Source organism: Chaetura pelagica, unplaced genomic scaffold (genome assembly GCF_000747805.2).
Source record: "Chaetura pelagica isolate M959 unplaced genomic scaffold, ChaPel_1.0 scaffold3, whole genome shotgun sequence".
Lineage (NCBI taxonomy): Eukaryota > Metazoa > Chordata > Aves > Apodiformes > Apodidae > Chaetura > Chaetura pelagica.
In genome coordinates, this window is record NW_009952974.1 from 7,543,558 (window position 1) to 7,571,364 (window position 27,807).

At 51.1% G+C, this 27,807-nt stretch overlaps 1 protein-coding gene across 1 annotated transcript; it reads left to right on the forward strand.

Moving 5' to 3' along the window:
- On the forward strand, window positions 1–27,807 carry SLC4A3 (solute carrier family 4 (anion exchanger), member 3). The gene is made up of 22 exons (XM_009996083.1): window positions 1–54; window positions 1,246–1,402; window positions 4,846–5,177; window positions 5,638–5,780; window positions 6,363–6,574; window positions 13,018–13,169; window positions 13,798–13,978; window positions 14,527–14,662; window positions 14,773–14,947; window positions 15,361–15,457; window positions 17,058–17,242; window positions 19,261–19,474; window positions 19,786–20,007; window positions 20,337–20,485; window positions 22,101–22,295; window positions 22,744–22,950; window positions 23,564–23,653; window positions 25,233–25,399; window positions 25,636–25,889; window positions 26,222–26,391; window positions 26,861–27,034; window positions 27,730–27,807. The coding sequence occupies exons 1-22, from the start codon at window positions 1–3 to the stop codon at window positions 27,805–27,807; spliced, it is 3,744 nt and encodes a 1,247-aa protein (XP_009994385.1).

Here is a 27,807-nt window from a genome sequence, read left to right on the forward strand (position 1 = left end):
ATGGCAGCTGGAGAGTCCCCTCCCGTAGGAGATGTCTTCATCGACCTGCAGCAGGTGAGGAGGGAATCCAGGAGGAGTGGGGCCGTCTCTTCCCGAGGCACTGTGCCCCTTCCAGGCTGAGTGCAGGATCTGTGTCCTTGCAGCCTGCTGCATAGGACACAGAGGGGACAGGTCTGTGCAAAGGCTGCCCACCAGCCCATATCCACCCTCCAGCAGACAGCAAACTGGTCCTGAATAGGCCAGAGGTTGCTCTGTGGGACCTCTGGGTGAGGTAGGCAAGGGGGAGCTGGGCAGCTTGCAATTAGACTCTGCCCTTTTAGGATGGGCTTGGGACACTAGGGTGAGAGGAGAACCAGTCTCCCCCACAGATACAAAGCTGCTCTTCCATCACCTGGCCTGGTCGTGGCAGGGTGGGAGCTCCAGCAGCTTTGCTGGGGCGCAGCTGGGAACAGCTGGGGGGTGCAGGGAGAGGCACAACTCGGCTAAAGCTGCTTTGCTCTCTCTTTCCATCCAGCACAGGCAGATTTGTCACAGTTGGGCCTCTGCCTGTTTCCATGGAAACATGGGAGTCCACAACAGCTCCACGCTGGCATTTCAGCTATATTGACAGGAAATTTTACCAGCTGCAGCTGCTCGGAAGGCAGAAAGGACTGGAATCACCTGACGATGCTCTTCTTGGAGCGTCTTCACCAGCAAAAGGCAAGGAAGCACCCATAGCCTGAAATGGGAGGAAAATGGGCAGAAAAAGCCTGAAGAAGGCATACCAAAGAGGAATGGGGAGCCCTAGGAGTGCAAAGAGGAGGTGGGAAGGCATGGGGTGTTCACTAACTCAAGGGCAGCTCATCAGAGTAGGCATGCTGTTTCCCAGAGGGAAGCACAGAGAAGGTCTAAGAGAGGGATGGCAGGCAGGGTAAAGGAAAGACCAGAGTGCAGCAGTTAGGTGTGAGGAGAGAGGAATTCCAGATAAATAAAAGCTACATGTCTCTGCTAGGAGGAAAGGCAGGCACTGATGTAGTCCCTTGATACCTGCCACTCAAGGGAGGTGTGGAGGACAGGAAAGATATCTCTGCAGATTGTGGCTGGGAGGCTGTTGGCCTGTGCTTCTAAGTGAGTAATCTCTGCCTCAGCCCTGTTGTGTGGAGCCTGTTGCTCCTCAGAAGGACCAGCACCATCTGCAGGGCGGGAGGATCCGGAGGGCTGTAGGGGTTTGCAGTGTTTGATTCGTGTCTGGCGATTTCTGTGCAGGACAGAGATCATGCAGAGAAAGCCTCTCCTGGTGCCGAGGACGATGAGGACTTGGATAAGACTTTGTCAATCGAGAGATTTGGGGACCTGATAAGCAAGTCAGCATCAAGCAATCTGGAGAAGCAAAGACGCAGCTACAGTGAGAGAGATTTTGAATGTATGTAGGTTTGAACCATCTACCTATTTCTATCCTCACCACCAACCTTCAGTCAGGCCCACATGCTCTGCAGCCTTGTGCCGGAACCCTGCAGATCGTGTTAGCCTGCTATTCACTTCCCCCCTTCAGAGTGTTCCCAAAGTGCTACATATACCCATTTTAGCACCAGTGCCCACAGTCTCTTCCCAGTCTGTTCTTTGTTTTCTCCATCCCTGCAACTGCCCAGCCTGTGTGGCAGCCCAGCTCAGCCTGGGGCATTTGCTCACCTCCTCACCTAGCATGCAGGGCCTCTGCAGCCGCTCCCCCACATTGAAATTTCCAGTTCAAAACTGGTTTTATTCCATATGGCTGCAAAGAAACATCCAGATATGGCCAGAAGCCAGGCTGTCCTCCCCAGTCTGAAAGCAGATGGCTCCAGTCAGACATGACTGTGTATTTCTAAATAGCAACCATGAAACCATCAGAACCATTTATCTGCTCAAAGAAAGGACAACAAAAATAGAAATGGTGTGTGAATTTAAAATGTTGCAGCTGTCTCACCTGTACTCCTCTAATCAGTATATTTATTCTTCTAACTGCCTGCCCAAACTCACTTTGGTTGTAAAATTAAGAGTGCACCCACCAGAGTGGCCATAGCTATTGCCTGGTGTCAGTGGGTTGCATTAGCTTGTAGAAGCAGCAGTGAAACACAGGAAGATGATGTGCCTGGCCAGCAGCCTGCTTGTGTGGTGGACGAGTAGCCATGGTTGGGAGAGTTTCCCACCGTCTGGCTCTCCACAGTCTGATATTGCTTATTTTCCAGCTTAGCTTTGATGGGATAAAACCTTGGGAACATTTTGTTCCAAGTACATCACCAGGCTGTTTTCTGCTTGGCCACTCATTTCCAATGACTGTTGTAAAAGTTTGCTGGTAAAAGTTTATTGCTGTAGTGCACCCCAGCTGCTACCTTTGGCTTGTGTCATTTCTCTACGGAGGCTCCATTCAAATAGCACTTTCCACCTTGGCACACAGTCACTCATGCACATGGCTGCGAGGTGCTAATAGCTTTGCTCTGGGTTGAATACCTGTCCTGCACTAGTAGGACTTACCTGCTCAGAAGCTCTGCCTGCGTGCACAGGTGTGGGGTTTGGCTTGGAGGATTTGGACAATCTGCTTGAGCATGCATGGCAGAAGCTTCTTTGAGAAATTGACTAGAGATTTGTACTGTTTGGGGTTTTTTTGTCTTATTAATAGGAGAGTCCTTTTTTCCTTGTCAGAATCAAGCTTGTTTCCCTCTGAGCTCCTGACCTATTCCTGTTACCCAGGACTATGTCAGCCCTGGTTATCAGAAGTTTTATGCAGTTTGCATTCATAAAGCTGAAATATCTGGTTAGGTCATTGGACTTTGAAAGATAACATGGACTTGTAGAAGTGAATGCTCTCTGGGTTTAGAAAGGTTCAAAGACAGGAATTCCTAATATGTAGGGTCTTCCTTCTGGGCTCCCTATACAAATTACTTTTTTTCGTATCTCTTGTATCAAGTTCACTCAGAAGTTTAATGAAATGTCTAGGACACTGGTTTGGCAAAAACTTTCCATACAGACAGGCAGAACAAGGAAGGGAGCAGGGAAGGAGGGCAGGGGCTGGTCACACAAGAGTTGCAGGAGGACAGGGAGAAAAAGCATGAAGCCTGTTGTATTTGGGAGAAGTATGTTTTTCCCACGTCCAGACCACCTCTGTGGAGACATGGTTAGTTGGCAGGACGGCTGAGTGCAGGGGTAGGTTAGTTGGAGGGCTGAGTGCAGGGGTGAAGAGCAGTGCTTTCCTCTTCTGTGCCAGATCAGCCACTTACCATCACTGCCCTTTCCTGCAGCCCAAGGTTTTGATTTTCTTCTGATCCAAAATGCAAATGTTTCTATCTTGGGCTGTGTGGACAAAGTGAAAGGGAAAGATGGGCTGTGTCCTTACCAGAAGCTTTGTGCTGTAGAAGGAGCAATGTGTGTACAGCTGGGACCTTCCTTTCTTCTTACATTAAAAACTCATGCCTGGGCTATCTGTGGCATGCAGAGCAGTGCTACGGAAGTGCAGCAGCAGGACAGGAGGGTCTTTCTGCCCAAAGCTGTGAGTAAAGTAGGGTACATCTAGTTAAGTCAAAGAAAAGAACACTTTGAGGGAAAAAGTGTTTGTAAAAAGCCCAAACTCTTTCCAATTTGTAGATGTCTGACCATTCCAAATCTCCTCTAATCTTGCCACAAGCCTCTCCTACTGAACCAGAGGGGTGTGTGAAATATCCCTGCTGTTCCCAAGGGGGGAAACAAGGGAGAAAAGACTTGAGAAACCAAAGGAAAGGAAACATGACAGCAGAACAATGAACCTGCCTGGCTCTCCCAGGGAGATGGCTACAGCTTCCATTGAAAATGTCCTTTGAAGGTAGTTTTCACTATAAACAGATTTTGATGCCATGTCACAGGAAAGCTGGGAAGGAACCAAATCAAAACAGGCTGGAAACAATTCCTCAGGAAGAGCTGCTGAGCAAAGCCCCCTTGCAAAGTGGCTGGTGCCCCCGTGGTTTCAGCTGCTCCGGGTGCAGCCCCAGGATCTGTGCATCCTGCAGACTGTTCTATGGGAGGCTTTGTGCCTGCAGATAACCCTGGCAGAAATGGCTTTCCTCTCTCTTGTGGGGAGATACTGAGCTTACCCTATCCCCTGCCTGGTGCATTATCATTGTTTTTCAGTGAAGTCTCATAAATGTCATTAATTTATTTTCACTCTGTAATTCCCACAACACCCAGGTGAAGCCTGTATGAATTTCTCATTGTAGATTAGTTTAAAGAAAAGTCCTTCTGCCCTGATTTTTACCCTGGTTTTTAAAAGACAGCCTTCTAATTGAACCTGCATTTCAGAGCCTGGTAGACACAAGCCCTCACAGTACCTGGGCTGCTAACTTAGGTGGCATCTGCACTAAAAACCTTGGTCCGTGGTTCCTGCGGGTATGCAGGAGGGACTTTCTGTCAAAGCCTGAGGGATAAAGAAGGCACATCTGTTTAATTCAAAGAGTACTATGCAGGAAATAAATGTTTGTAAAGGACCCAAATCATGCTTGTTTGAGAACGTGTGAAATGTTTCCCCATGTTTAGGAAGGAGATAGTGCCTCTGGCAGGCCATCATAGCTCTGTGTAGCCTTGCGAATGGCTTTGGCAGCACTGAGGGAGGAGATCTGCCTTCCCCAGGGCAGTGGAGCTACATTGGGGTGATTTGGCACTGCATGGGGGCTGCCTCCCCAGCCACCCCAGGCTGGACATAGCCTGCCACATCACTGACAGAGCTTTGCTATGTCCCTGTGGGCTGGTGGCTCTCCTTGCCCTTCCTGGCCCTTGATCTTCAGACCATGCTGTTTCCTGGAGGGGCGCCTGGCAGGTTCCTCCCAGGCTCTTCCTGCCCCTGACTCTCTTTTTCTCTCTCAGTCCACCGCCAAACCTCGCACCACATCCATCATCCCCTTTCCACTCACCTCCCTTCTGCCCTCAAGTTCCAAAAGAAGCCCCCCCGCACCAGCAGGAGGAAAAAAAAGAGGAGGAAAAAGAAGAAAACCTCGGTACCTCCTTCAGAGGTCACCCCCACCATCCAGGAAGAGGACGAGGAGGGGGAAGAAGAGGAGGAAGAAGAGGAAGAAGAAGAGGAAGAAGGAGAATCTGAAGCAGAGGAGGCCCAGGCAAAAGAGATCTCTGCAGAGTCTGAGAGTGAAGCTCGTGGGAAGGACACGTCCCCTAAGCTGGAGCCCACAAGCAAACCAAAGGCAAGACTGGGGCATCCCTACCTGGATGGGGCTCAGAGGCTGGGGGGAAGAGGAGGGAGTGTTGATGCTGGGAGGGTGCCAGGGTGCATGGTCAGGAGAGTGTGCTGCTCCGTGGGAAGAGGTTGTAGTTGTGAAATATTGTGGGAAGGGTGGTTTTGTCCCTGCCTGGCAGAGATGGGCACTGGAGAACAGTGATAGATAAGCCATTGCTTTCAGTGGATGCTGGGGAGTATCCATGACCATTTTGGGGGTGTAAGACCTGTGGGAGAAGATCAGTGTGGCTGTTAGGGTGCACAGTGTGTGTGGGGCACAATATGGCTAGTCCCAGGGTACGAGGCATATGGGAGAAGTTGGTGTGACCCATTCTAAGAGGCGGGGACATGGGGAGAATCTGTGTGCCAGAGATTGGGGCCAAGGGTGCCTGTCCTGGCTCTCGCTGTCAGGACTGTCTTCTCTTCAGTTCACCATCGGCAGCGATGAGGAGGAGCCCGGCAGTGCTCTGGCTCCCGCTCAGTTCCACGTGGAGGAGGAGTGTGGTATCCTGTCCCCCGTGCCATGCTTCACTGACCAGCTGCAGGACAAGGGCCTTGCCTCCCTCCGCAGGTAGGCGAGTGGTGCTGAGCTGCCTGCTGCTCTCCTGGGCTTGGGGTGGCCACAGAGACCTTGTCACCAGGGGTAATGGCTGTGCCCAGCCTGAGCTTGTGCTAAGCCAGAAGGGACATGGGGCCTGGAGGGAGAGCAGCTGAGAGCAACACGCTGCTCTCTGGTGGTATAGTCACTCCCTGGGACTCCTGTGACCTCCCTTGGATCTGTGGGATCCCCAGGGTGCAAGATTGTGGCACTGGGCTGCACACCTAGAGTTCCCTTTCTCTCAGCTAACTTGTGTTGTCATGCTGACCTGCAGGCTGGGAAGCCCCAGGAGGCTCAGCTGAGTCAGGGGACCATGAGGTTGTTGACTCAGGGGTGGGTCCCTAACACTGGCTGCAAGCTAATCCCACTCCATGGTAGAGAAGGGGAGGAGCAGAAGGGGCAACCTTTAGGTTTTGGGATAGGTGACTCTGGCTCTGCTCCTTCTCAAGGACTTGTTGGTCAGGGCTGGGTTGAGGGATCTCAGCTCCTGAGGGGCCAGTGCCCATCCTCATTCGCATCATTTGCTACCATCCATCTGTTGTTTGGTTCCTACAGCCCCCCTGGGCCGCGGGAACGTCTGTCTCGCGGGTGGGAGAAGCGCAAGCCCTGGGGCCAGGTGACAAGTGGACAACGGGTTACCTATGACTTGAAGGAGAGGATGTGCATTGGCAGCATGACCACGCTGGAAAGCGCAGCGTACCAGCGCGTCCCCACAGACGAGGCCGAGGCCCAGATGCTGGCATCTGCTGACTTGGATGGCATGAAAAGTGAGGCTTTGTGACACTGTCTGCGTTACTAGTGTGCATGTCCCTCGCTTCACCCTGCTTTGCTCTCTTCCCTAGCAGCTCCAGGCATGGTCTTCAGCCTGCCTCAGGACATGATCCTCAGCTCCCTGTCCCCCAGTCTTTACTTTTCCAGCCTTGGCTCCTCTCTGTGAGCTTTGCAGTGTCCATGGGGCTGGTCCTCATGTTTCCAGCATCTTTACTCACACCTGCCCCATGAATGCTTCCTCCTCCACCTGCCACACTGCTGTCTCCAGTTCAGGGCTCCCTGCATTCTCTGAGACCCAGCTCTCTCCTCTCCTGACACACTTTCCCAGCTCTGGCATTGCAGAAAAGCTGAGGTGAGGAGCCTCCCCTCTCCTCTGCTCTGCTGGTGGAGAGGCAGCTGCCCCCTCCGGAGCGCCTGGGAGCGGGACTGCCCGTGTGCGCGGCGCAAGGGCAGAGACGTCATGGAAATGCACGCTCCGAGCCCGAGGACATGGAGAATTCAATAGGTCGCTCTGCAGGCTGGAGAGGGAGGGAGAGACCAGAGGGGAGTGAGGGAGAGAAGCAGCGCCGCACACACAGCCTGGCTGTCCCCAGGCCACGGGCGCCGTGTCCCTGGGCAGCTGGCACAAGACCCCACAGCAGAGCGAGGATCCTGCTCCTGCCAGCCAGTGGGGCAGCCCCCCACAGAAGCATCCCCGGGTGGATCCAGCTTTTCCAGGACCTCTGCAGTCCCCAGGGGCTGCTGCAGCCGGCAGCTTCATGCCCTGTGCGGAGGGGAGCAGGGCTCTGGGGCTGGCCCCAGGGCTGCAGTGAAGCCCCACAAGGGGCACCTTGCTTTCCACACATCAGCCTGGTTACCCCGGGCCCTCCCCTGAAGATGAGTGGCTCATGGAGCCTGACCCCTGACCTTCGCAAGGACAGTGTGACAGCCCTTCCGGAGAGAGAGGAGGCAGCGAAGGAATCGGAAGGGGGCGGCAGCCCGGAGGTAGCGATTAACACCTGCATTCACAACTCACTCAGCTATGAAGACTTTGAATTTGCCTTTAATTTTGAAGACTATGATTTATGGGAGGCCATCAGAAGCCATCTGGGCTACCCAGACGGGGGGCCCACCTGTAAGTACCTGAGTAGTGACCCCCACGGTTTCACAGAGCAGAACCCCAGCTGAAGTGCGTATTCCTCGTGCTGTGTTTGTTGTCTGCACTCTCTCTGTGTCAGGTTGCTCTCCTGCTTTAGCCGTGGTACTGTCTGCCCCACTGTGTGCCTGGGGACACCAGAGGAGCTGTCTGGTGTCTGTCCATCTGTCCAAGGTCTTTGTACAGATCTTTGTTGTAGTGTTGAGGTGCTTCCCTTTATGTGTCTCACTTGAGCAGTTCTGGAGGCAGCTGCAACTTGCTGTTTGTGCTTATTAGGATGTGGCTCATGCCATGGCCAGAGAAAAAGAAGCTGCTCCGAGGTGTGTATAAGGACAGAGATGTTTCCTCTTCCATCTGTGGCACAAGGTGACAGTGTGCTGCTGCTCTGTTTGCTGGAATTTGAGCTGAGCTGTGGGCCCGACAGCAGCAGTGGGTATCAGGTTCTGGGCTGGGCACTGTAGCCTAGTGCCTGGAGGAAAAAATAACCTAGTCCCTGTGTCTGCAGGCTGGAGCATGGCTGTGAAACTAGCTAATGGCAGGCTGGCTGGGGTTCTTGGAAAGGGAAAAAGAAGAGGAAGGAATCAAGAGTGGGGAAAGCAGGGAAGGAGGGAATAGGGATCCCAAGAGCAAAGATAATATTTCTGTTCTTGCCATCTGTTTCTGTACCGATGCATCTCCTCAGCTGGGTCTCTGGGCCATCCTGTGCAGAAACTGGAGCCTCCCTCCCACCTTGCACAAGGGCTCCTTCCTTGGCAGGTGGTGGTAACCCACGGGCAAAAGGTGGCTTTGCTTGTCACTTTGGGAATGACATTTTCATACCCATAGCTCTGTGACAGCTGTCTAAATGTGATCATCCACATCATGGTCTAATTTTTCAAGGGGTTTTAGGAGTGCACATGAGAGTGTGGTGTGGCCCCAGAGCTAGCCCACTTACTGGCTTTGCATGCAGGAGTGGTGGGGCAGAGTGTTTGCAGCAGGGACTCAGGGTGCTTTTGTTCAGTTTCTGGCTCTGCTACAGCCTCTCTGTGTGATCTCAGGCAAAATGTTTAACATCCCCTGCCTCCTGGTCTTGGCATCACATTCTCTTTCTCAGCTGCCCCATCTTTACAAGCCTTTGGGGAAGAAATGTCTGTCTGCTTCTGCAGGGACCAGCAAGTGGGGATTTGCTTCTGGCTGGATCTGCTACTTTTTACTGTGAATTGATGGACGGTATAATTGCAACAAAGTTCAAAATAGAAACCTGGAACAAATTGGCTCCATCAGCTGTCCCAAGCTGAGCAAACTGTACATTAAAAGTGTCAGAAATTGCCCCAGATTCACCCAGGAAAAGATGGCTATTTGGAAGGTAGAAGGGACAGATCACTTCTGTAAGGTGTGACAAGCACCACTTGTAAAGCAAGGAGTTTTGACTTGCTAGCAGTTAATATGTTAATTCATTGCTACAGCTAATAGTGCAGGTGCTTGAAATAGGCAGTGTGGTACAGTCAACTCTTAACTACAGTGAATCTACGCTGTGGATTGTTCCTACAGGAAGACGGTGGCAACAGAGATGGCAGAGACATCAGAGTCAGTTCTGTGCAGAGCCAGCTCACATCCAGCCTGTGCCACTTGCTCAGCTATTTACTCCATGGCAATACCTCTTTCAGGACCAATTCAGATCCAGAGGAAATCAGTAGCTTTTGAGGAGAGTAGAGTCCTTGTTGGACCCAAGCTGGCTTCCTTGCTCTCTGTTTAGTGTTGAGAGCATGGAGAGTGCTGTGCAGGGACACCTGGATGACAGCAGGGATGAGCTGGGGTCCAGCTGTCCCTATCACAATGACTTCAGCATGAACCAAGAGAAATGGGTTCTGGGCAGGGCAATAGTTTTTTCCAGAAGCCAGCACAGGTCTGTGACTTATTGTGTAGTTTTCATAGAATCATAGAATCACTTAGGTTGAAAAAGATCTTTAAGATCCTCAAGTCCAACCCTTAACCATACTCTGCCATGGTCACTCCTAAACCATATCCTCAAGCACCACATCTATATGACTTTTAAACACATCTAGGAATGGTGACTCAACCCCCTCCCTAGGCAGCCTGTTCCAATGCCTGACATCCCCTTCAGTGAAAGTTTTTTTCCTCATGTCCAGCATAAACCTCCCCTGGTGTAGCTTTAGGCCGTTCCCTCTTGTCCTGTCACTATTTACTTGTGAGAAGAGACCAGCACCTACATCTCTACAGTGTCCTTTCAGGTAGTTGTAGAGAGTGATAAGGTCTCACCTCAGCCTCCTTTCCTTTAGACTAAATAGCCCCAGTTCCCTCATCCTCTCTTCATGTGACTTGTTCTCTAGGCCTTTCACCATCCCAGTTGCTCTTCTCTGCCCCCATTCCTGCACCTCAATGTCTTTCTTGTATTGAGGTGCCCAAAACTGCACCCAGTACTCGAGGTGGAGCCTCGTCAATGCATAGTACAGGGGGACGATCACTTCCCTAGCCCTGCTTGCAACACTATTTCTAATAGAAGCCTGGATGTCATTGGCCTTCTTGGCCACCTGGGCACACTGTTTGCTCATATTCAGCCACTTGTCAATTTTATTTATATTTGTTTTGTCTTAATTTTAGATATTCCAAGTGATAGGGTTTCAATCTCTTTTTTTCTTGCTGTAATCTATCCACTGGTATATGTGGGAAGTGTGCACCATCCCTGTGATGCCAGGCTAGCAAGTTGCTTTCTACAATTGGTACAACTACTCCAATACCTCTTTCTGGGCTTCCTGCTTGTGGACAGAGGGCAATGAAAGAAGGGATGCAGGAGCTAACACATGAATCAAAGTCAATCACCCGCTAGTTGTTCTGACTAGCACAAGCACTCTGAGGGAAGACTTTAACCAGTGCAGAGTTGTATTTGTCATACTCAGATTTAAGCTGGCAGAAAATGAACTTGGTCATCCGAAGAAATCTGGCGGATGGAAGCCAACGTGGCAAGAAGATCTTCTGGAGGAAACTGTAGGAGATACTTTGTGGGAGGGTGACATACCAGTTTGCTGTAGTGGAACCACCATAGGAAGCACATTGTCTCCTCAGACATTGTCACTGTCTCATGCTCTGCTTTTGTGGAGCACTGGAGAGGAGGTACAGGAAGAGCTGTCCTCTGCTGCTTCATCTCATCTTGGGTAGTTTGGCTTCAAGAAGAAGAGAGCTCAAGAAGAGAGCTATGCCCTGGGCACATCACACTTTGGTCTCTGTCAAAGATCCTGTTCTTAGTAAGGACCCCAGACTTAAGTTGTCCCTTGAGTTTGACTTTGATTTGGGGGAAGCACCAATCTGCAGGACACAGAAAGGCTCTTTGTAGAGCGGAGCACATCAACTGGGCTCTGCATGGGACTCCCAAAGCCAGTGGCATCTTCCATAAGCTCATGTGTCCACCCTGCTTTTGTGAGTTGTCTCCCCCAGCTGGCATCTTGGTAGCCATGAGCACAGCCAAGGAAAAGCAGCAAAGGGGATCACTCCTTTCTTCTGTAGGGCTCTGGAGGTATGCCTTCAGAAGCTTGCTCTGAGCCTGCAGCACTACAGCTCCTGTCCTTGTCAGCAAGTGTGGGAGTCACTGAAGATGCTGGCAGGAAACTTGGCTCCTGTTGTTTAATCTCTCCTCCAGCCATTTGGTGGCTGAGGCTGAGTGCCTGTGTGCAGTTCCTAGGACTGTTGCTGCAGAGCACAGGATGGCAGATGGGCATCACCACGCAGGGAGGCTTGCTGTGCTCTGGGTGAGCTCAGTCTTGCTGGGCAGAGCATCCTCTCACGCTGTTCTTCTGGGCACATGGTGAGAAGGAGTCCCAGGGTGCATGGGAAATTCAGAAGCTGCAAGGATTGGAAGCAAGGTGCCATATACTAAGATCATCTGCCTGGTGACCTGTTTGTTTAGGCATGAATGCACACCAAGTGCAATGAAGTGGCTGCTGTGCATGCAGGAATTGAAAGATCCATGCAAAAGTAAGAGGAAGCTCCATGTTTGTAGCAGTGGGCAGCTGTTGGCTCCTATCGATGTTGCAGTGCAGTAAGTGGAGCAGGGAGGAGTCCAGTCATCAGCAGGGCAGCCAGTGGGGGAAAATACCTTGAGGCTCAGTATTGATTCATTTTATATTTAATTTAGTGACCCAGATTTCCAAGGAGCAAGGCCATGGTGTGCCTGGCTGGATGCTGAGCTGTGTCTTTACATGCCAGAGATGCATGGATATTGCAGAAAGATACATGGAGGCTTAGCATTCATCCCAGCCAACAGAGAGCTGCCCTAGGCCCCTCAGGGAAAAGAACTTGTCTTAGCCTTATGAGCAGGGCCAGCAAGCCTCAATGGACCAAAGCCTCTGACTACAATGATCTACTGAGGGGAGCCTGCCCATATGGGAGCTGGGCTCTAAGGCTCTCCCAGTCCCTGTGGGCTGCCTGTGCAGAGGAAGATGCATTGCTGTCTCTGGGAAGTGCCCAGTAAAACTACTCTCCATGGCAAGTTATTACTCAGGTGCTGTTTCTCTGGCATTACAAAAGAGACTGGCACAGTTGTGGCCAAGTTTTGGTGGGCTCTAGCTAACCAACAGCACTGATAGCTTAGTGGTGGGCTTGGAATGCAGCCTCAGCAGCCTCTCTGGAAGCTTCAGGAAGCTTTGATTTAGCCAGTTGAACTCAGTAACACTGGCCTTTCTGAGGGCATTGCAGCAGCACTGCAGACCATCTAGTAACAGTGATAGCTGGAGTTAACTGCCCAGCCTTCATGCCAGTCCTAGTCTCCTTGCACAATTAAATAAAACAGTCATTGATATCTCCATGTGTCTCCCAGACCAGCAGTTAAATATCATTCCCCTTCACTGCCCTTTATGCTTGCTGAGCATCAGGCCTTCCTCCAGTGGGAGAAATGAGCCCCAGCCAGGTGCCTGCCTGTGCTCTCCGGGTGCAAAGCTGAGCAGACAAGGCTTCAAGTCACTTTTTGTTGATGGAGTGTGGGAAGGGTTCATGCCCCACTTACACAGCTACCATGAATAAAAGCTTTTGCAATGATGGTCCAGTATATGCACAGCCTAAAAGGAAGCCTTTTTTTTTTTTTTTTTAAGGAATTAGCTGTCAGATGTCTGGAAGAGCTGAAAGTAGGCAGATGAGGCAGGAAGGGTGTTCAAAGGTCTGGAGAATGATGGTGAGTGCTCCAGTTGCCAGGGCTTTGCTAGCAGAACCTAGTGAGACAAGGGAGGGCTTGGATGTGTTTCCCTGACAAACAGTGTGTTTCCACTAGACACACTGACACTGGTGTTTGTTTTTTTTCCTTTCCCATGTCTTCAGGCCACCGTTTTGAAGATAATCCCGGTGTGAGAAGGCATTTGATGAAAAAACCGTCTCGGAGTCAGATCACCAGGACAAGCAAAAAATTAGCATCAACTCCATCTGTCAAGAAAAAGAAGAAGAAGAAGAAGTTGGATAGAAAGCCCCATGAGGTATCCATGTGCTGTCCTCCCACACTTGTTCAGAAGCGATAAATCAGGACTAGAAGCAGGCACTTTACAAAGTGATATGTAGTTGCATTAGAATTAATTACATGACCTTGAGGGTGACATTTCAAGCTCTTATCCATTATCATGAGGGCTGAAAATACACTTTTTTTCAATAAAAGCAGATATTTCCCTAAAATCACGAAGCTTTGACCTTAGGAAAGACCTTAATAAGTCACAGGAATGGTAGTACTCTTCTGGAAGTTGACAACACAGTAATGTTACCATCTCTGGTAAGCGTGGGAAATTTTGGGGGAAACCTAGAAGCAGGCAGAGGACAAAAATGTCACTGTTTGTTAGAGAGATGCAGCACTGCATCATTCTCTCTCCTCTGCCCACGCTATCTGACTTGGAGCTTTCTGGTGTTCCATGTGCTGATGGAAGCTCCTGCCATGCTGTCAGTTATACCTGTCCTGGCTGCTTCACCAAAGCTTTGGTTAACTAAGGCAGGTTTGCTCAGACAGTGCTTTAGACCAAGTGGTACATTGAGAACAAACCTGAGGCTTCCCATGTACTGTTGGTGGAGGTGTATACATCAGGGCAAGTCTCATGTTCTCACTGTAATTTGCACTAGGTATTTGTGGAGCTGAATGAGCTGGTGGTGGATAAGAACCAGGAGATGCACTGGAGGGAGACAGCCCGCTGGATCAAGTTTGAGGAAGATGTGGAGGAGGACACAGCAAGGTGGGGGAAACCCCATGTGGCTTCACTGTCCTTCCGCAGCCTGTTGGAGCTCAGAAAGACAATTGCCCATGGTGAGTCAGGAATTGTGGCCAGGGTTTTTGTCTTGCTCTGGGATGGGTTTTGCTGGATAGCTTCTGTCCCTGTTTGACCCTTCGCTGGAGACACTCTAACAGTGTCCATGTCCAGGCTCTGTGTAGGGTCTGCAGAGACAGACCATCCTCCAGCACATTATTCACAGTTTGCAGTCACCCAAGGGTGCCTGTGTTAGTTTGTTGCTTTGCTTTACTACTCTCAGGCCTGTGGCAGCTGTGACAATGAGGTGCAACTGTGCCTGCAGGTCTTTGACCCATCTTTGGTGTTAAAGGGCAAGTTCGGTCAGGGTGGGAGACAAAAATGAGAGGGAGGTACCAGAGCTACTAGTATGTCTTGGAGCTTTTGGGTTCTCTGGGGGAAGGGTTTAGACAGAGGACAAGGGACACCTGGACTTGGGGCATTTCACAACTGAGTGCATCTGTTCACCAACCAAAGCCTGTCTTCTGGTTGGATGGCTGTGTCCCCAGAGTGTGCATGCAGTGGGGAGCACTGCATGCTAGGAGTAGGGCTCTTCCCCTTCTGGCAGGTGCTGTCCTCCTTGATCTGGAGCAAACCACACTGCCTGGCATTGCTCACCTCATGGTGGAGACCATGATCATCTCTGACCAAATCAGAGCAGAGGACCGAGCCAACGTACTGCGTGCCCTGCTGCTGAAGCACAGGTGGGTGGTAAATGGCTGAGAGCTGCTGGGGCTCAGGGGTTCTCTGCGAGCCCCAGGTGGCACATGAGGCAGGTTCCCTTATCCCTTATGGCCACTGCTCTCCCCTTCAGCCACCCCAATGATGAGAAGGAAGGCTTCTTCCCAAGGAACCACTCCAGCTCCAGCATGAACTCTATTGTGGGGAACCACCACCACAACCACACCACTGACACCTGTGTGCCCCTCATGGGGGAAGAACGGATTGAGATGGCTGACCCCAAGGCCCATGAGACAGAGTGCAAGGAGGTGAGGGTGTCATGGGGAGTTACTGCTTTTTTCTTCCATACCTGGGGAGTACTGTTGGCCAACAGCAGCTCTTGGTGCCCACCTCTGGGCTCCTCCATGGGGGTGCTTGTACTTGCAAGGACTGAGTTCCCCTGGATGACCTGGAGTGCTGGAAATTGGGTCGCTGTGTTACGATTTTGGGACCTAATTTTAGCTTCATGCTGTATGCAAATGTCTGCTTGAGCATGTGATGGCAGCAACAGCCCTGGCACTTACAGGGTGGCCAGTGGCTGGGAGGATGCCTTGCCTCTGAAGCAGGGTGTTGGGCATGCAGGCAAGGCAAACCTGGCTGCAGATACACCAGTGGGGTGCAAGGCTGTGTAGATCACAGCACAGAAACTCCATTCTTACTTATTGGTATTCTTCCCCAGCAGAAAAACCCACATCTCCATAACTCTGAGGGCCACCGTAAATACCTGAAGCTGATGGAGAAGATCCCTGAAGATGCGGAGGCCACTGTGGTCCTTGTGGGTAAGAGGCAGCATGTGGAGTTCCCTGACACCAAAAGACACCAGTTCATATCCTGGTCTGGCTCTAGCTGTTGGTGCCCCCTCCCACCTGAGAAGTATTTGGTCATCTTATAAATATTTCCAAAGTTCAACAGGGCAAGGGAGCCTTGTGTGCTCTGTTCTTTGGTGACAGCACATGTTTTTTTTCTGTGGTAAGTGTAAGGGATGCCTGGTAGTTCCTTTCCTAAATTAAGAGGTAGGTAGACACTGCTGCTGGGAGCTGGACTCTGACCATCTCTGCCCTCCATCACACCTTGCCAGCAGCTGGGCCCTGCCCTGGCTGGTGTTGGTTGCTGGCTGTGTGGGATTAGGAGCTTTGAGTTTATGGCCTGGCTGGTGGCAAGGCCTTGGGTATCAGCCATAGTGCTGCCAGGGCTGTGGGCAGGCAGGCTGGAGCATCAGTGGGCTTGGTGCCTTCTGGCCACAGAAGTAATCCTTCTCACTTTGCTGGCAGTAACATCTCAGCAAACATAGCTACACTACGAGCAGAATAAATGTCACTGCCTATCCAGTAGATTAAAAGCTCAGGCAAAGAGGCTTGGCAGCTCAACCAAGCTGATGCTTAACCACGATGAAGCCAAATCAGCTTCATAAATGCACTTTGAATACTCAGATAACTAAACACTGGCCATTTCTTAAGCCATGTCTTGGGGTTCACTTGGCCACTCAAATGGCCCAGATTTGCCAGTCTAGCACAGAACACAGCTCCTTGCTGGACACAGATGGCAGAAAGATCAGTAACAATGACAGAGAAGTACTTGAATTCAATAAACATTTGTGTTCGGTATGGGAAGGAAGTGGCTGGTGTGCCGGAGGATGCGGGAGTACTTCCCAATCTGTTGGGAACTGAGGACACTGGCAAGCATTGGTGAGATACAGACATTGTAAAACAAACTGTGCAGTTTGCACCTAGGAATCTCTAGAGAACTGGCTCATTTTCATCTGAAAAAAGCCCTAGGAATACAGGGAACATTTGAGAAAAGCAGAAGAAAACTGTAGCATCAGTGCTCAAGAATGAAAGGACAGTCATCCAGTACCTGTATGTTGTTTAACCTGACATCCTTCCCAGACAAAATAATGGTAGAGCTAATATGGGATTTAATTAATAAAGTGCTAAAGGATAAGAATGCAATTATTGCCAAGCAGTGAGGTTTATGGGAAATAGGTCATGTCAAGCAAACCTGATTTCATTATTTGATGAGATTAGAAGTTTGTTTGATAAAAGTAACATGTAAGACACTTCCTTCTATACAGCAGTGCCTTAGAGGAAAACAACCTTCTGATGAAAAAATTATCTTCTTATAGTGTGAGTAGAACCCATGCATAAGGGATTAAGAATGGACTAACCAGGAGAGCTAAGTAAAGTAGCACTGCTTGGGAATGATCACTGATCAGGGGAGGAGTCCTCAGTGTGAAGCTCAGTGCTGTGTCAGTGGTCTGGAGACAAGTATGGGACTGTAGGGCTCATGGGAACATCTAAAATCCCTACTTCCACTGTTAAAGGCAGCCCAGAACAGCTCACCCCAATTATTAACTCTTCTGCAAACATCACCTCCTTGTAGGTTGTGTCCAGTTCCTGGAGCAGCCAACTATGGCTTTTGTCCGACTAAATGAGGCCGTCTTCCTGGAATCTGTCTTGGAGGTCCCGATTCCTGTCAGATTCATCTTTGTGCTGCTGGGACCAAGCCAGGCCAACATGGACTACCACGAAATTGGCCGCTCAATCTCCACCCTCATGTCTGACAAGGTGAGGAGATGACAGGTGGTGATGCTGGCGCAGGCAGAGGAGCTTCAGTAACTCCTCAGAAGTCAGTCCTGGGACGAGAGTGCTCAGAGACACTGTGTAAAGGCCCGGGCGGGTCAGGCAGGCATGACCACCAGGAATTTTAAAGAGCACCCTGTCTTGACTGGAAGATGTTCCAGTACAGAGGGAAGTATAAGACAGACACTTGTCTGGGACAGAGTGCTAGGTTGGGTGAAGATGGGGGCCATATTTAAAAGCAGGAGCAAAGGACTACCCAGAGTTAGAGGAGTTGTGTTCAGTTGATGTTTCACAAAGAGAGCAGAAGGGAGGCTGAATTGTGCCTGTATCAATGATGCCTGGCCCAGGCCATACTGACAAAAAGACCTGGCAATCCCTGAGGACTGTTGTCCCCAGGGTGGAGTTTGGATGGAGTTTCCTAGCTAAGTCCCATAGCCACGCAGAGGAGCACACCCATGCAGGAGGAGGAGAGATGAGGAGGCCGGAAGGTTTTTCTGCCAAGCGTCTGCAGTGCTATAAGTCCCCCATCTGGCTAGGTGGCAAGAAATTGAAATTCATTATCCTGAGAAGGAATTAAAGGCAAATGAAAGACAATATGAGCATCTGCTGCACACATCCAGGACAGGAGAATCAGAGCTTCACAGGGTCCTCCTTGCTGGTGCTATGTAACTATAACAGAATAATAAACCTGCCTGTCCTGCCACCAGCGTACAGCCGTCCCTGAGCTGGGGGTTAAAAGGTCTACTCAGAGCAGATAGGTTATGGGTAACAAGGGCTCCCTGCTGAAAGATCCATTCCCAGGAGATGCAGAGGGCTCAGCTGAAGCCATGTGCGTAGCCAGAAGATGTGATGTGCCACACTGCGGCTCTAGCACTGAGTCTGTGGGCTGGTCTCTCTGGTTGGAGCCTCTGCTCCTCCGTAGCTGGCAGAGAGGAGGCAGCTGCCGCAGCCGGGGCTGGCGCCGTGAGGAGGGGATGGTATCATTTACAGCGCGAAGCTGTGGCTCCAGGGAGTCTGTGTGCTGCAGGGACCTTAGCTGTCCCCTACCTGCTTTACAGGCTGCTCACTTCTTCCCCCAGCCTTTTCTCTGCAGGCACATTCCACAGGCAATGCAACACTTCCACCCATTTGCCAGCACCTCCTTTCCTATCTGCTGCCCCCTCATGGTCTCCTTGGAGTCCTTTGTCATTTTGCTTATTGTCAGGAGTATCTTCCCCTTCTGATTCTCTGCCTGGTTTCCCTTGCATGCTGTAGACTCCTATTTTTCCTCCCTCTCCCATGTGGAGACTCCCAAGGGTCTCTTATGCTCCCTCCTTGTGCTTCACCTGCAGCGCTTTAGAGCTCCACCAGTTTCTCCCTCAAAACAAACCCAGGAGAACACCAGTGTGTTGCAGAGTCCTGATTTCGAGCTGCAGGAACAGAGAAAGTCTTTAATCTCTGGTGCTTGTCTTCTGATACATCTCTGAGCTGGACTCTGAACAAGAGCCCTGCAGGACCAAGCAATGGCATGCAGAGCTTCTAAGGAGGAAGATCTTGGCCTGATGCAGTCACAGTGATCTGGTGTGAACAAAGGCACAGTATGGCCAGGGAATGAGAGGCACTAGGCTAGCTGGAAAGCACAGCTCTGATTTTGTTTGGTGGAGAGGTCCCATCAGGGGCACCTTGTGGTCAGGTGAAGTGTGTGGCATGGAAGACATACTGTAGGAGCATGATCTTGGGCAAGAGCAGTGTGTCTTGGGGAAGAAAAGCAGGAGCAAGGAGGTCACTGAAAAGGATGGGTAGGGTAAGGAGGACAGATGTGGGATTAGGTAGGACATTGTATATTTGGACAGGGGGGTTCAGAAGTGTGGGTCACAGAGTGGCAGTAGTGAGACAAGTATTGGGTTGAGGGAGGGGTATGTTACTGTTTGGTCACAGCAAGTGTTGTGTTTCCGGGCTGTTGGTAGCTGTGCACAGTCTTGGTCTGAGCCTTCTCCCTCTCTCTTTTTCCCTGCCCCTCCCAGCACTTCCATGAGGCTGCATACATGGCAGATGACCGTCAAGACCTCCTCAATGCAATCAATGAGTTCTTGGACTGCAGCATTGTCATCCCCCCGTCGGAGGTGGAGGGGAAAGATTTGCTCAAATCCATTGCCACCTTCCAGAAGTTGCTGCTGAGGAAGAGGAAGGAAAGAGAGCAGAAGTCTATAAAGGAGGGGGCTGTCCAGGAAGCCAAAGGTCTCTCCACTCACATTTGGGCAAAAGAGTTTGTGCCTAGAGCCTTGCGTGCCCCAGTGGGCCTTTTCCTCACAGAGCCTGGCAGAGGGGTGAGCGGGGCCTGGCTCCTGCAGTGGGGGGGGGATGAGGGGAGGCAGGACAGTGGCTCTGGGCAGCTCTGGCAGCTGGGGACAGCTGGAGACAGTGTACAGTCACAGGCCCATCTGATTAGCACCGCTGGAGGAAGGTCTCCACGGGGTTTGGGGGAGTGGGACAGCCCAAGGGCAGACCTGCATTTCCCGGCTCAAGCCCTGCCCTCCATGCACCTCCAGAGCTGTGTGAAGTGAAAGCTGAGGAAGAAGAGGAGGAAGCTGAGGATGACCCTTTGAAGCGGACCGGGATATTTTTTGGAGGTCTGGTTCGAGACATAAAGCGCAGGTACCCCAAATACCTCAGTGACATCAGAGATGCCTTGCACAGCCAGTGTCTCGCGGCCGTTCTCTTCATCTACTTTGCTGCTCTCTCTCCTGCCATCACCTTCGGGGGACTCCTAGGTAATGGGCCTGCTTTCTGGTCTGCTCTTTGCACGCTGGGACACTGGCTGTGTCTGTGTGGTGCTGTGCTGGGGTGGGCTTCGTGCTGCTGGCTCGGGCAGAGCTGCAGTGCTGCGCATCAGCTGCTGCCTTGTCCCCTCCCTGCCACTTGGCCTCTCCAGCCTTGGCTCCCCAGGCTCCTCCTGTGCTCCTTGCCCAATGCAGGGGACCTCTGGCTGATGGGACAGGGACCTGCCTCCTCCATCTGGAGCTGTGTCTGCAGCCTGCCTGCCTTCAGTGATGGTGCTTGTGTCTGGGCTATGACACTGACACATTGTTCTCTTTCCCAGGAGAGAAAACTGAGGGTCTCATGGGGGTCTCCGAGCTGATAATCTCCACCTCGGTTTTAGGGATCCTATTCTCCCTGCTTGGAGCCCAACCGCTCCTGGTCATTGGCTTCTCAGGGCCTCTGCTGGTGTTTGAAGAAGCTTTTTACAAGGTACATGTGAAGCAGTGTCTGTGCTTGGCACCCACTTGCTCTGCCCTTGCGTTGGGGAGGGCAATCAGCATTTCTCTGAAGAGTCTGTGGTGGTGTGGAATCCTTGGGTCCTGCCAGGCTGCTCTCAGCTCAGCTGGGGCTAGCCCTGCCTTTGCTGACCCTTTGCAGGTCATATCATAAGGACTTCTGCCCCTTGTTGCTGTATCCTGTGAGCTGAGGTGTGACAGTAGTAATAGTGCTCCTCTACCTTCTGGCTGTGAGGGGAGCATCATCCCCCGGCCCTGTGCTGTAGCTCATCCTGGCACAAAGGAATACCTGTAGCTGCATTTTAAAATACTGCTTGACAATACTTTCCTATTTTTGGAGCTTCCTTTAAATACCGTTTCACAATTTTTACCTTTGTCCAGGTTTCCTTGTCAACAACATGCAGTGTATCACACATTTGAGATGTCCCACCTACAATATTCTCACCTCTCAGGAGGACCCCAAGGGTATGGGAGCCCAGGACCAATGCAGAGATAATCCTAGCCAGCCATGATGGACATGTTTCTTTCTCAAGTAGCATGACCTCTTCACTGTTAAAAAACATCCCTGTGTCACTGTACTTTCAAGCAAAGGGTCTAAGCCTTCTCCTTTTTGCTCTGAGCGTGTCTGGGCTTTTAAATCATGTTTTTTCCTACAGCTAGATTTTCACCTTGCTGTGTCAAGAGTTTGGAGCCAGTGATGCCATTGCACAGTGGGGGTTTCTCTGCTCTCCTGTGACTGGAGCACCTCTCCTATGAAGACAGGCTGAGAAAGTTGGGATTGTTCAGCTTGGAGAAGAGAAGGCTCCAGGGAGACCTTATAGCAGCTTTCCAGTACCTGAAGGGGGCTACAGGAAAGCTGGAGAGGGACTTTATATAAGGGCATGTAGCGACAAGACAAGGGGTAATGGCTTTAAGCTGGAAGAGGGAAGACTTAGGTTTGTCGTTAGGAATAAATTCTTCACTATGGGGGTGGTTTGATGCTGGAACAGGTTGCCTAGGGAAGCTGCAGATGCCCCTTTCCTGGAAGTGTTCAAGGGAGCTGGGAATCCCATGGAGCTGGATGGGACTTTGAGCAACATGGTCTAGTGCAGGTGTCCCTGCCCATGCAGGAGGGCTTTTCTCCACACACAGACAACTGTGAGTGTATGCAGGGTGCTGTCTGGGACCGTGCCCCAGCCAAGGTAGCCTTTGTGCAGCAGGGCTTAGCAGGCTGCTTAGACTCTCCTTTGCTGGGAACAGGCTTTTGCTATTGAGTGCATGGAGCAGTGGAGAGCTGTGTAGGAGAAATGACATCTCCATATGGGTGGGATGGGGGGCATCATGCATGGGATGGATTCAGCAGAGAGCGAAGGACGTACTATTACAAAGAATGAAGTGGTAAAAACGTGCTTGGTGTGAGCTGGCTGTTGTTAATGCAAAGTCTGCAACTGTACCTGTTGACTCCAGGTCTCTGGAGTCTCGCTTTCTCTGCTGGATGCCTGAGCGGGTGTGGGTGCTTTTTTTCCAGGACAGTCTGTGATCTTAATGGGGAGGAGATGCAGGAGGCAGCCTGAGGAGCTGTGAGTAACTCCTTCCCATTTCCATTTCAGTTCTGCCAGACACAAGGGATTGAGTATCTGACAGGCAGAGTGTGGATTGGTCTATGGCTCATCGTCTTCATCTTCATTATCGTGGCAGCTGAGGGAAGCTTCTTGGTGCGCTACATCTCGCCCTTCACCCAGGAGATCTTTGCTTTCCTCATCTCTCTCATCTTTATCTACGAGACCTTCTACAAACTGTACAAGGTGAACCTTCCCCAGGGAGATGAGCTCCCACATCTCTTGGTCCCCCAGGAACCTTCTGCTTTAGGATACAGGAGGCAGGGCAACAGGGCCAGCACAGCCACAGCTTTCCTAGGCGTTCTGCAGAGCAGTTCTTTGCTGGCCTCTCATGCCTCAGCCCAGCTGGGCCCTGTGACACCACAGAGGCTGTCAGGACAATCCCTAATGTCTGTTTCCCCTTCTCTCCCTGCAGGAGGCATTAAAGAGGGGCCACTTTTTTCTCCCCAGCCCTCTCCAGCTGGGTAGGTTGTGAGGCGAGGTGACGGATGCTGGGATTGTCCACGCTCACCATCTGCTGCCCTCACCTCTCCACAACGCAGGACACCTCCGCATCCCCCTGTCCCCAGTAGTGACAGTGTCCCCCTGCCTCTCCTTGCAGTGACGGTGCCTGTTGCTTCTCTTACCTGCCCAGGTGTTTGCAGAACATCCTCTGCTGAAGTTCTACCCACCGAATGTGCAGAGTGGCCTGAATGCCAGCATGCTCTCTGCAGATGCGATGTCCCTGGGAATCAGGATGCAGCCCAACACTGCACTCCTCTCCCTCATCCTCATGCTAGGCACCTTCTTCATCGCCTTCTTTATGCGCAAGTTCAAGAACAGCCGTTTCTTAGGAGGGAAGGTGAGAAGTTTGTGGGACCCAGACGTTAAGGACAAGGGAAATGCCAAAAAAACACAATAAAATTCTTCTTTCTACAGTCTTATGTTCTCCAGGGCGTTTGGACTGTCCCCTAAAGAAACACTAGCAGCCCCTTAAATACCAGAAGGGATGGTAGCCTAACCTAGGCTGCAGATCAGAGCTAGCTGTTGATGGTATCTGCACTGCCCTGCTTCAGTGACCTTTGCTGAAAAATTCCTTGGACCTTGGGAAAGTTCCTTTAGCTGGATACAAATTTGTTTAACTAGAATTTAGGAAGGAGAGCTACAACTTGTGCCGTTTGGACATCTCTGTATGTGCACGGCATCTGTATAATACCTGGAGAAACCACCAAATAGGCCAGTTGGAGCAATTAGTTAGTCATGTCAGAGTGGCTGGAGAACTGTGTGTTAAGTGGGTGGTGGGATGTGCAGCCCCATGGGCCAAGGTTGGGTTCCCTTCTGCTCGTTAGCATTACTCAGGTTTGCAGTGGTGCTGGACTCCACCTGGCCCTTGGTTTTGCCACACGGTCCCTGTAGCAGACTGGGTGCACAGACCCCGCCTGTTCCCTTTGCCAGCAATGATGTGTGTTCTGCAGGCTCGGCGGATCATTGGAGACTTTGGGATCCCCATCTCCATCCTGGTCATGGTGCTGGTGGATTACACTATCACCGACACGTACACACAGGTAGGTGCCAGTGCTACCCCCAGAGCTCCTCCTGCAGCCCAGCAATGAACCCTGTGGCACCATGGCCTGCTCTTGTGCAGTTAGGGATTAGTGTTTCCTGCCTCTTTAGTCAGAACAGCACAAAGCAAACAGAAATGCTCCCCTCATCCTCACTCCCACGCTGAAGGGAAGCTCCAAGTCTCTCAAGGAATCTAACACCAGAGTTAGAGGGACTGGAGTGCCCCTGGTGTCTCTCTGATAGTACAGCCAACAGTAGAGGAGACTTTAGGGGACTGGAGAGATTCAGTGCAATGAATTCCTTGTATGTAACTCTTAAATCTTGTTGTCAATCAGCAAGATGTAAGTTGGTTATGGACACTGAAGGGGGTGGCTTACAGAGTGGGGGCAGTTTCAGTGGGGTGCTTGTCATGGGTTTAGTACTTGACATATTTATACTCTCCTTGACTATAGGCTACTACATATTTTGATCACTTTATCTCAAACACAATGATCTTTTTCCCAGTTTGTTGTCAAACAAACCCACTTCACAGCTTTCATTTTTTGCCCCCTTTTTTAGTAGATGTGTAGTTATATCTTTTTGTTTTGGTATTTCTTTTGACTAATATCAGGGAGAATGTGAAAAGTAGTTCCTGTTCAGCATGCAGGCTTTTATCAAAACAGCCCAAGGCTTAACAGAATCCAGATGCATTTTTATTCATTTAAATTTCAATGAAAAATCTGGTTTTATCAGACATTAGTAAAATCATGTACTTGGTACATCCTTTTCATACCTTTCTACACTGCTGCAAGTAATATCAAAAGCATTATCATTTTGGTATTAACCCAGCATACGTACAAAGCTTTCCGAGAAAACAGTACTTAGTTACACAGCTTAGCTCAAGTACAAGCATTCCAGGAATACTGTTCATACTTATGCTGATTAACATAAATGCAAATCATAAACTCTCCCTGTAGTGCTCACGCAGGCACATGACAAGAACTGCTATAGAGCAGTGCAGAGCTGGGAGTTCAAATGTTGATGAACGCCAGGTCAGGACAGTGTGCAGCTAGGAGTCTGTGTGGTCTCTGATGGGAGCACAAACATGATATTCCCTCTGAACATGACCAAAGTGAGGTCATTTCCAGAGTATGTGGCCAGTTCTTGGTTCCACATCGCAAAAACAATAGTGGAAAAATGTCTCAGAAAAGGATTGGAAAGTCTGGAAAGCAACCTCAGAGAGGGGTAGGCAGCTCAGGGCACTTGATTTGTCCAAGCAGAGGCCAAGGAGCATTTTAATCATGCAAGAACTGACATAGGGGTGAGGTTCCTGATGAAAGATATTTCTTTGGTCTCTTGGACAAAAAACAAGGGAATTGCAATAGCTGAAAGGAAATGAGACAGGCCCATGTTAGGGGACGTGGGATTTTTTGCACTGAAGGGGATTATCCATGAGAAAGTCCTGCTTGGGTCAGAGTGGCTGACCCACCATCTTAAGCATTAAGACCAAGGAGACCAGGACGATCAAGGCTAGTCCTGTGTGAGGCTGTGGGCATGTATGTATTGATGAGTAACTGCTGGGTTTTGTGGCTACACCATCAGAAGCTGAATGTTCCCTCTGGCCTGTCGGTCACATCTCCTCACAAGCGTGGCTGGTTCATTCACCCCATGGGCAGCAGTGGGACCTTTCCGCTGTGGATGATGTTTGCTTCTGCCATTCCTGCCCTCCTGGTCTTCATTCTTATCTTCATGGAGACACAAATCACTACGTGAGTATCACTCCCATAACTAAACCCTGGGCAGGCAAGGCTGGGACAGGACAAGATTTGCCTCTGCCAAGCACAGGAGGAAACCTCAAACCTGAGGTTGACAGCCACAGTCCCTTTCCTCAGCCTACTCCTTGTTGTCCCCATGCACGTCCTCTCCAAGGAGTGAATGCTATCCCCTGCCACAGTGCTATCCCTGGGCATGGGTGGGGCTGGCACTGACCTCTTTTTCTTCCCAGGCTGATTGTGAGCAAGAAGGAGAGGAAGCTTCTGAAAGGCTCTGGCTTCCACCTGGACCTGCTGCTCATAGGCACTATGGGGGGACTCTGTGCTCTCTTTGGGCTGCCCTGGCTGACCGCAGCCACGGTGCGCTCTGTCACCCATGTCAACGCCCTGACAGTCATGAGCAAGGCCATCGCACCTGGAGAGAAGCCCAAGATTGAGGAGGTGAAAGAGCAGCGTGTGACAGGAGTGCTTATTGCTGCCCTCGTTGGTGAGCCTCTGATGGGAGAAGCAGTGTGGGGGGCGAGGGTCATGGCTGACCGCTTCAATCTTCTGGCAGCATCGCTGCCCCACAGTGGGACCACCTTTGGTCTTTCTGCTTGCTGCCACCACCTACACTGACACCAGCCCTCCTCTGGTAGCCTTAAGTAATCCCCCCATGGTCAGTCCATCTCTGCAGCCCTACCAGCTAGACCCCTTTTGAGCTTCCTTTCCCTTGCACTCTGGGCCAGACAGAGATGAGGTGGGAGAGGGGTGGAGGCTGAGGTGCCTTATGGAGGGGCTGATGTGGGACACGCCGTGCCCTGAGCTCTGTCTGTACAGGTCTGTCCATTGTGATGGGGAACATGCTGCGACAGATCCCGCTGGCTGTGCTTTTTGGCATCTTCCTCTACATGGGGGTTACCTCACTGACTGGCATCCAGCTCTACGAGCGGCTGCTCCTCATCTTCATGCCGTCCAAGCACCACCCTGACCACATCTATGTTGTGAAGGTGAGGAAGGGCTGGTTGTGGGAAACTGGGTAATGAGGAGCAGAAGAGGAAGATGCAGTCAAGGGGGAATGATGCCTTGCTGGAGTGATGTTTGGCTTGGTGACCCTCCCTTGGCTGCAAGTTTGTTCCAAGAGGTAGTGCAGGCTATGCATGGAGGTGATACAGCGGTACAACAGCGTGCTGACAGGCTGCACACAGGAGTGTATGCCCAGGATATTGTTGACAGACTGTTTATAGGGATAATGCCTTGCTTGAATGAGTGCAGGGACACTAGTGCCAGGTGGGTATGCTGCTAGGTGGCAGAGCCTGGGGTGGTACAGAGAGGTCTGCCTTGCTGTAGAGCAGAGGCAGGTGGAGTGTGCAGTGGTTACTGTTCTATGCTATGCAGAAGGGTTGTGCTTTGCCAGTTGGGTCTTCATTAATCTGTGCGAAGGAAGAGGGTGAGCTTAGACTGCGTTTTCCTCCCTAGGTAAAGACCTGGAGAATGAATCTGTTCACCTGCATACAACTGGCTTGCATTGTGCTGCTCTGGGTGGTGAAGTCTACAGTGGCATCCCTGGCCTTCCCCTTTGTCCTGATCATGACGGTGCCGTTGCGACGCTTCGTGCTGCCCCGCTTCTTCCACGACAGGGAGCTCAAAGCGGTAAGCAGGCAACTGTCCGACGGGTCTAGCTTGCAACACTGGAGTGAGGTTGAGATTTGTCAGACCAAAAGGCTGGGAGATCATCTTTATTTAACAGCAGTAGATGGGCTTCCTCAGATCTTTAGCCCTGGGAATGCAGTGTGGGATGGATGGACAGCCTAGGGCAAGGAGACAGAGTATCCTGCCATGCAGAGGCCTGAAATAAGGGTTTCCTCTTCCAACCTCCTCCCCATTTGTGGTTGCTTCATCAGGAAACTCCTCACTTTACCACTGAGACAGCAGCAAGGTGAGCTCAGCAGCACACCAGAGCCTGTGACTCGGCATAGGTGCACATAACCACAGTGCCAGGGTGCTAGCATCTCCTTTGCTGCCACCAACATCCTGAGCTGTTGGAGAGCAGCCTGCAGCAGCACACTAGGGTGATGCCAGGAGGGGAGGAGGGAGGAGCTGCTGTTCTGGACCAAAGGCCCAGTGGTGGGGAACTGTCAAACAAGACACTTATAGGAAAGGATGATGGGCTGGGGAAGCATGGACTGACGTGAGGGGGAAAAAATGAGCCTGTTAGGAGGCGAAGGAGCAAGAGCTTTGCTCTTTCCAGCTGCCTGGCTCTCTGCACACTGATCCCTCAGTGCCAGGCTTGAACCCATGCTGGGGGCGGCTGTGGCCTTCAGAGCCTGGTCTCTGCTTCTCCCCAGTTGGACTCGGAGGATGCAGAACCGAACTTTGATGAGGATGGCCAGGATGAGTACAATGAGCTGCACATGCCTGTGTGA

Excerpts from the sequence above, each read along its gene's own strand:
- SLC4A3 (XM_009996083.1), top strand. The coding sequence starts at position 1 with ATGGCAGCTGGAGAGTCCCCTCCCGTAGGAGATGTCTTCATCGACCTG. Across the intron at positions 5,178-5,637 it reads AGCCCACAAGCAAACCAAAG|TTCACCATCGGCAGCGATGA; the intron begins GCAAGACTGGGG and ends TCTTCTCTTCAG. Across the intron at positions 13,170-13,797 it reads TGGATAGAAAGCCCCATGAG|GTATTTGTGGAGCTGAATGA; the intron begins GTATCCATGTGC and ends AATTTGCACTAG.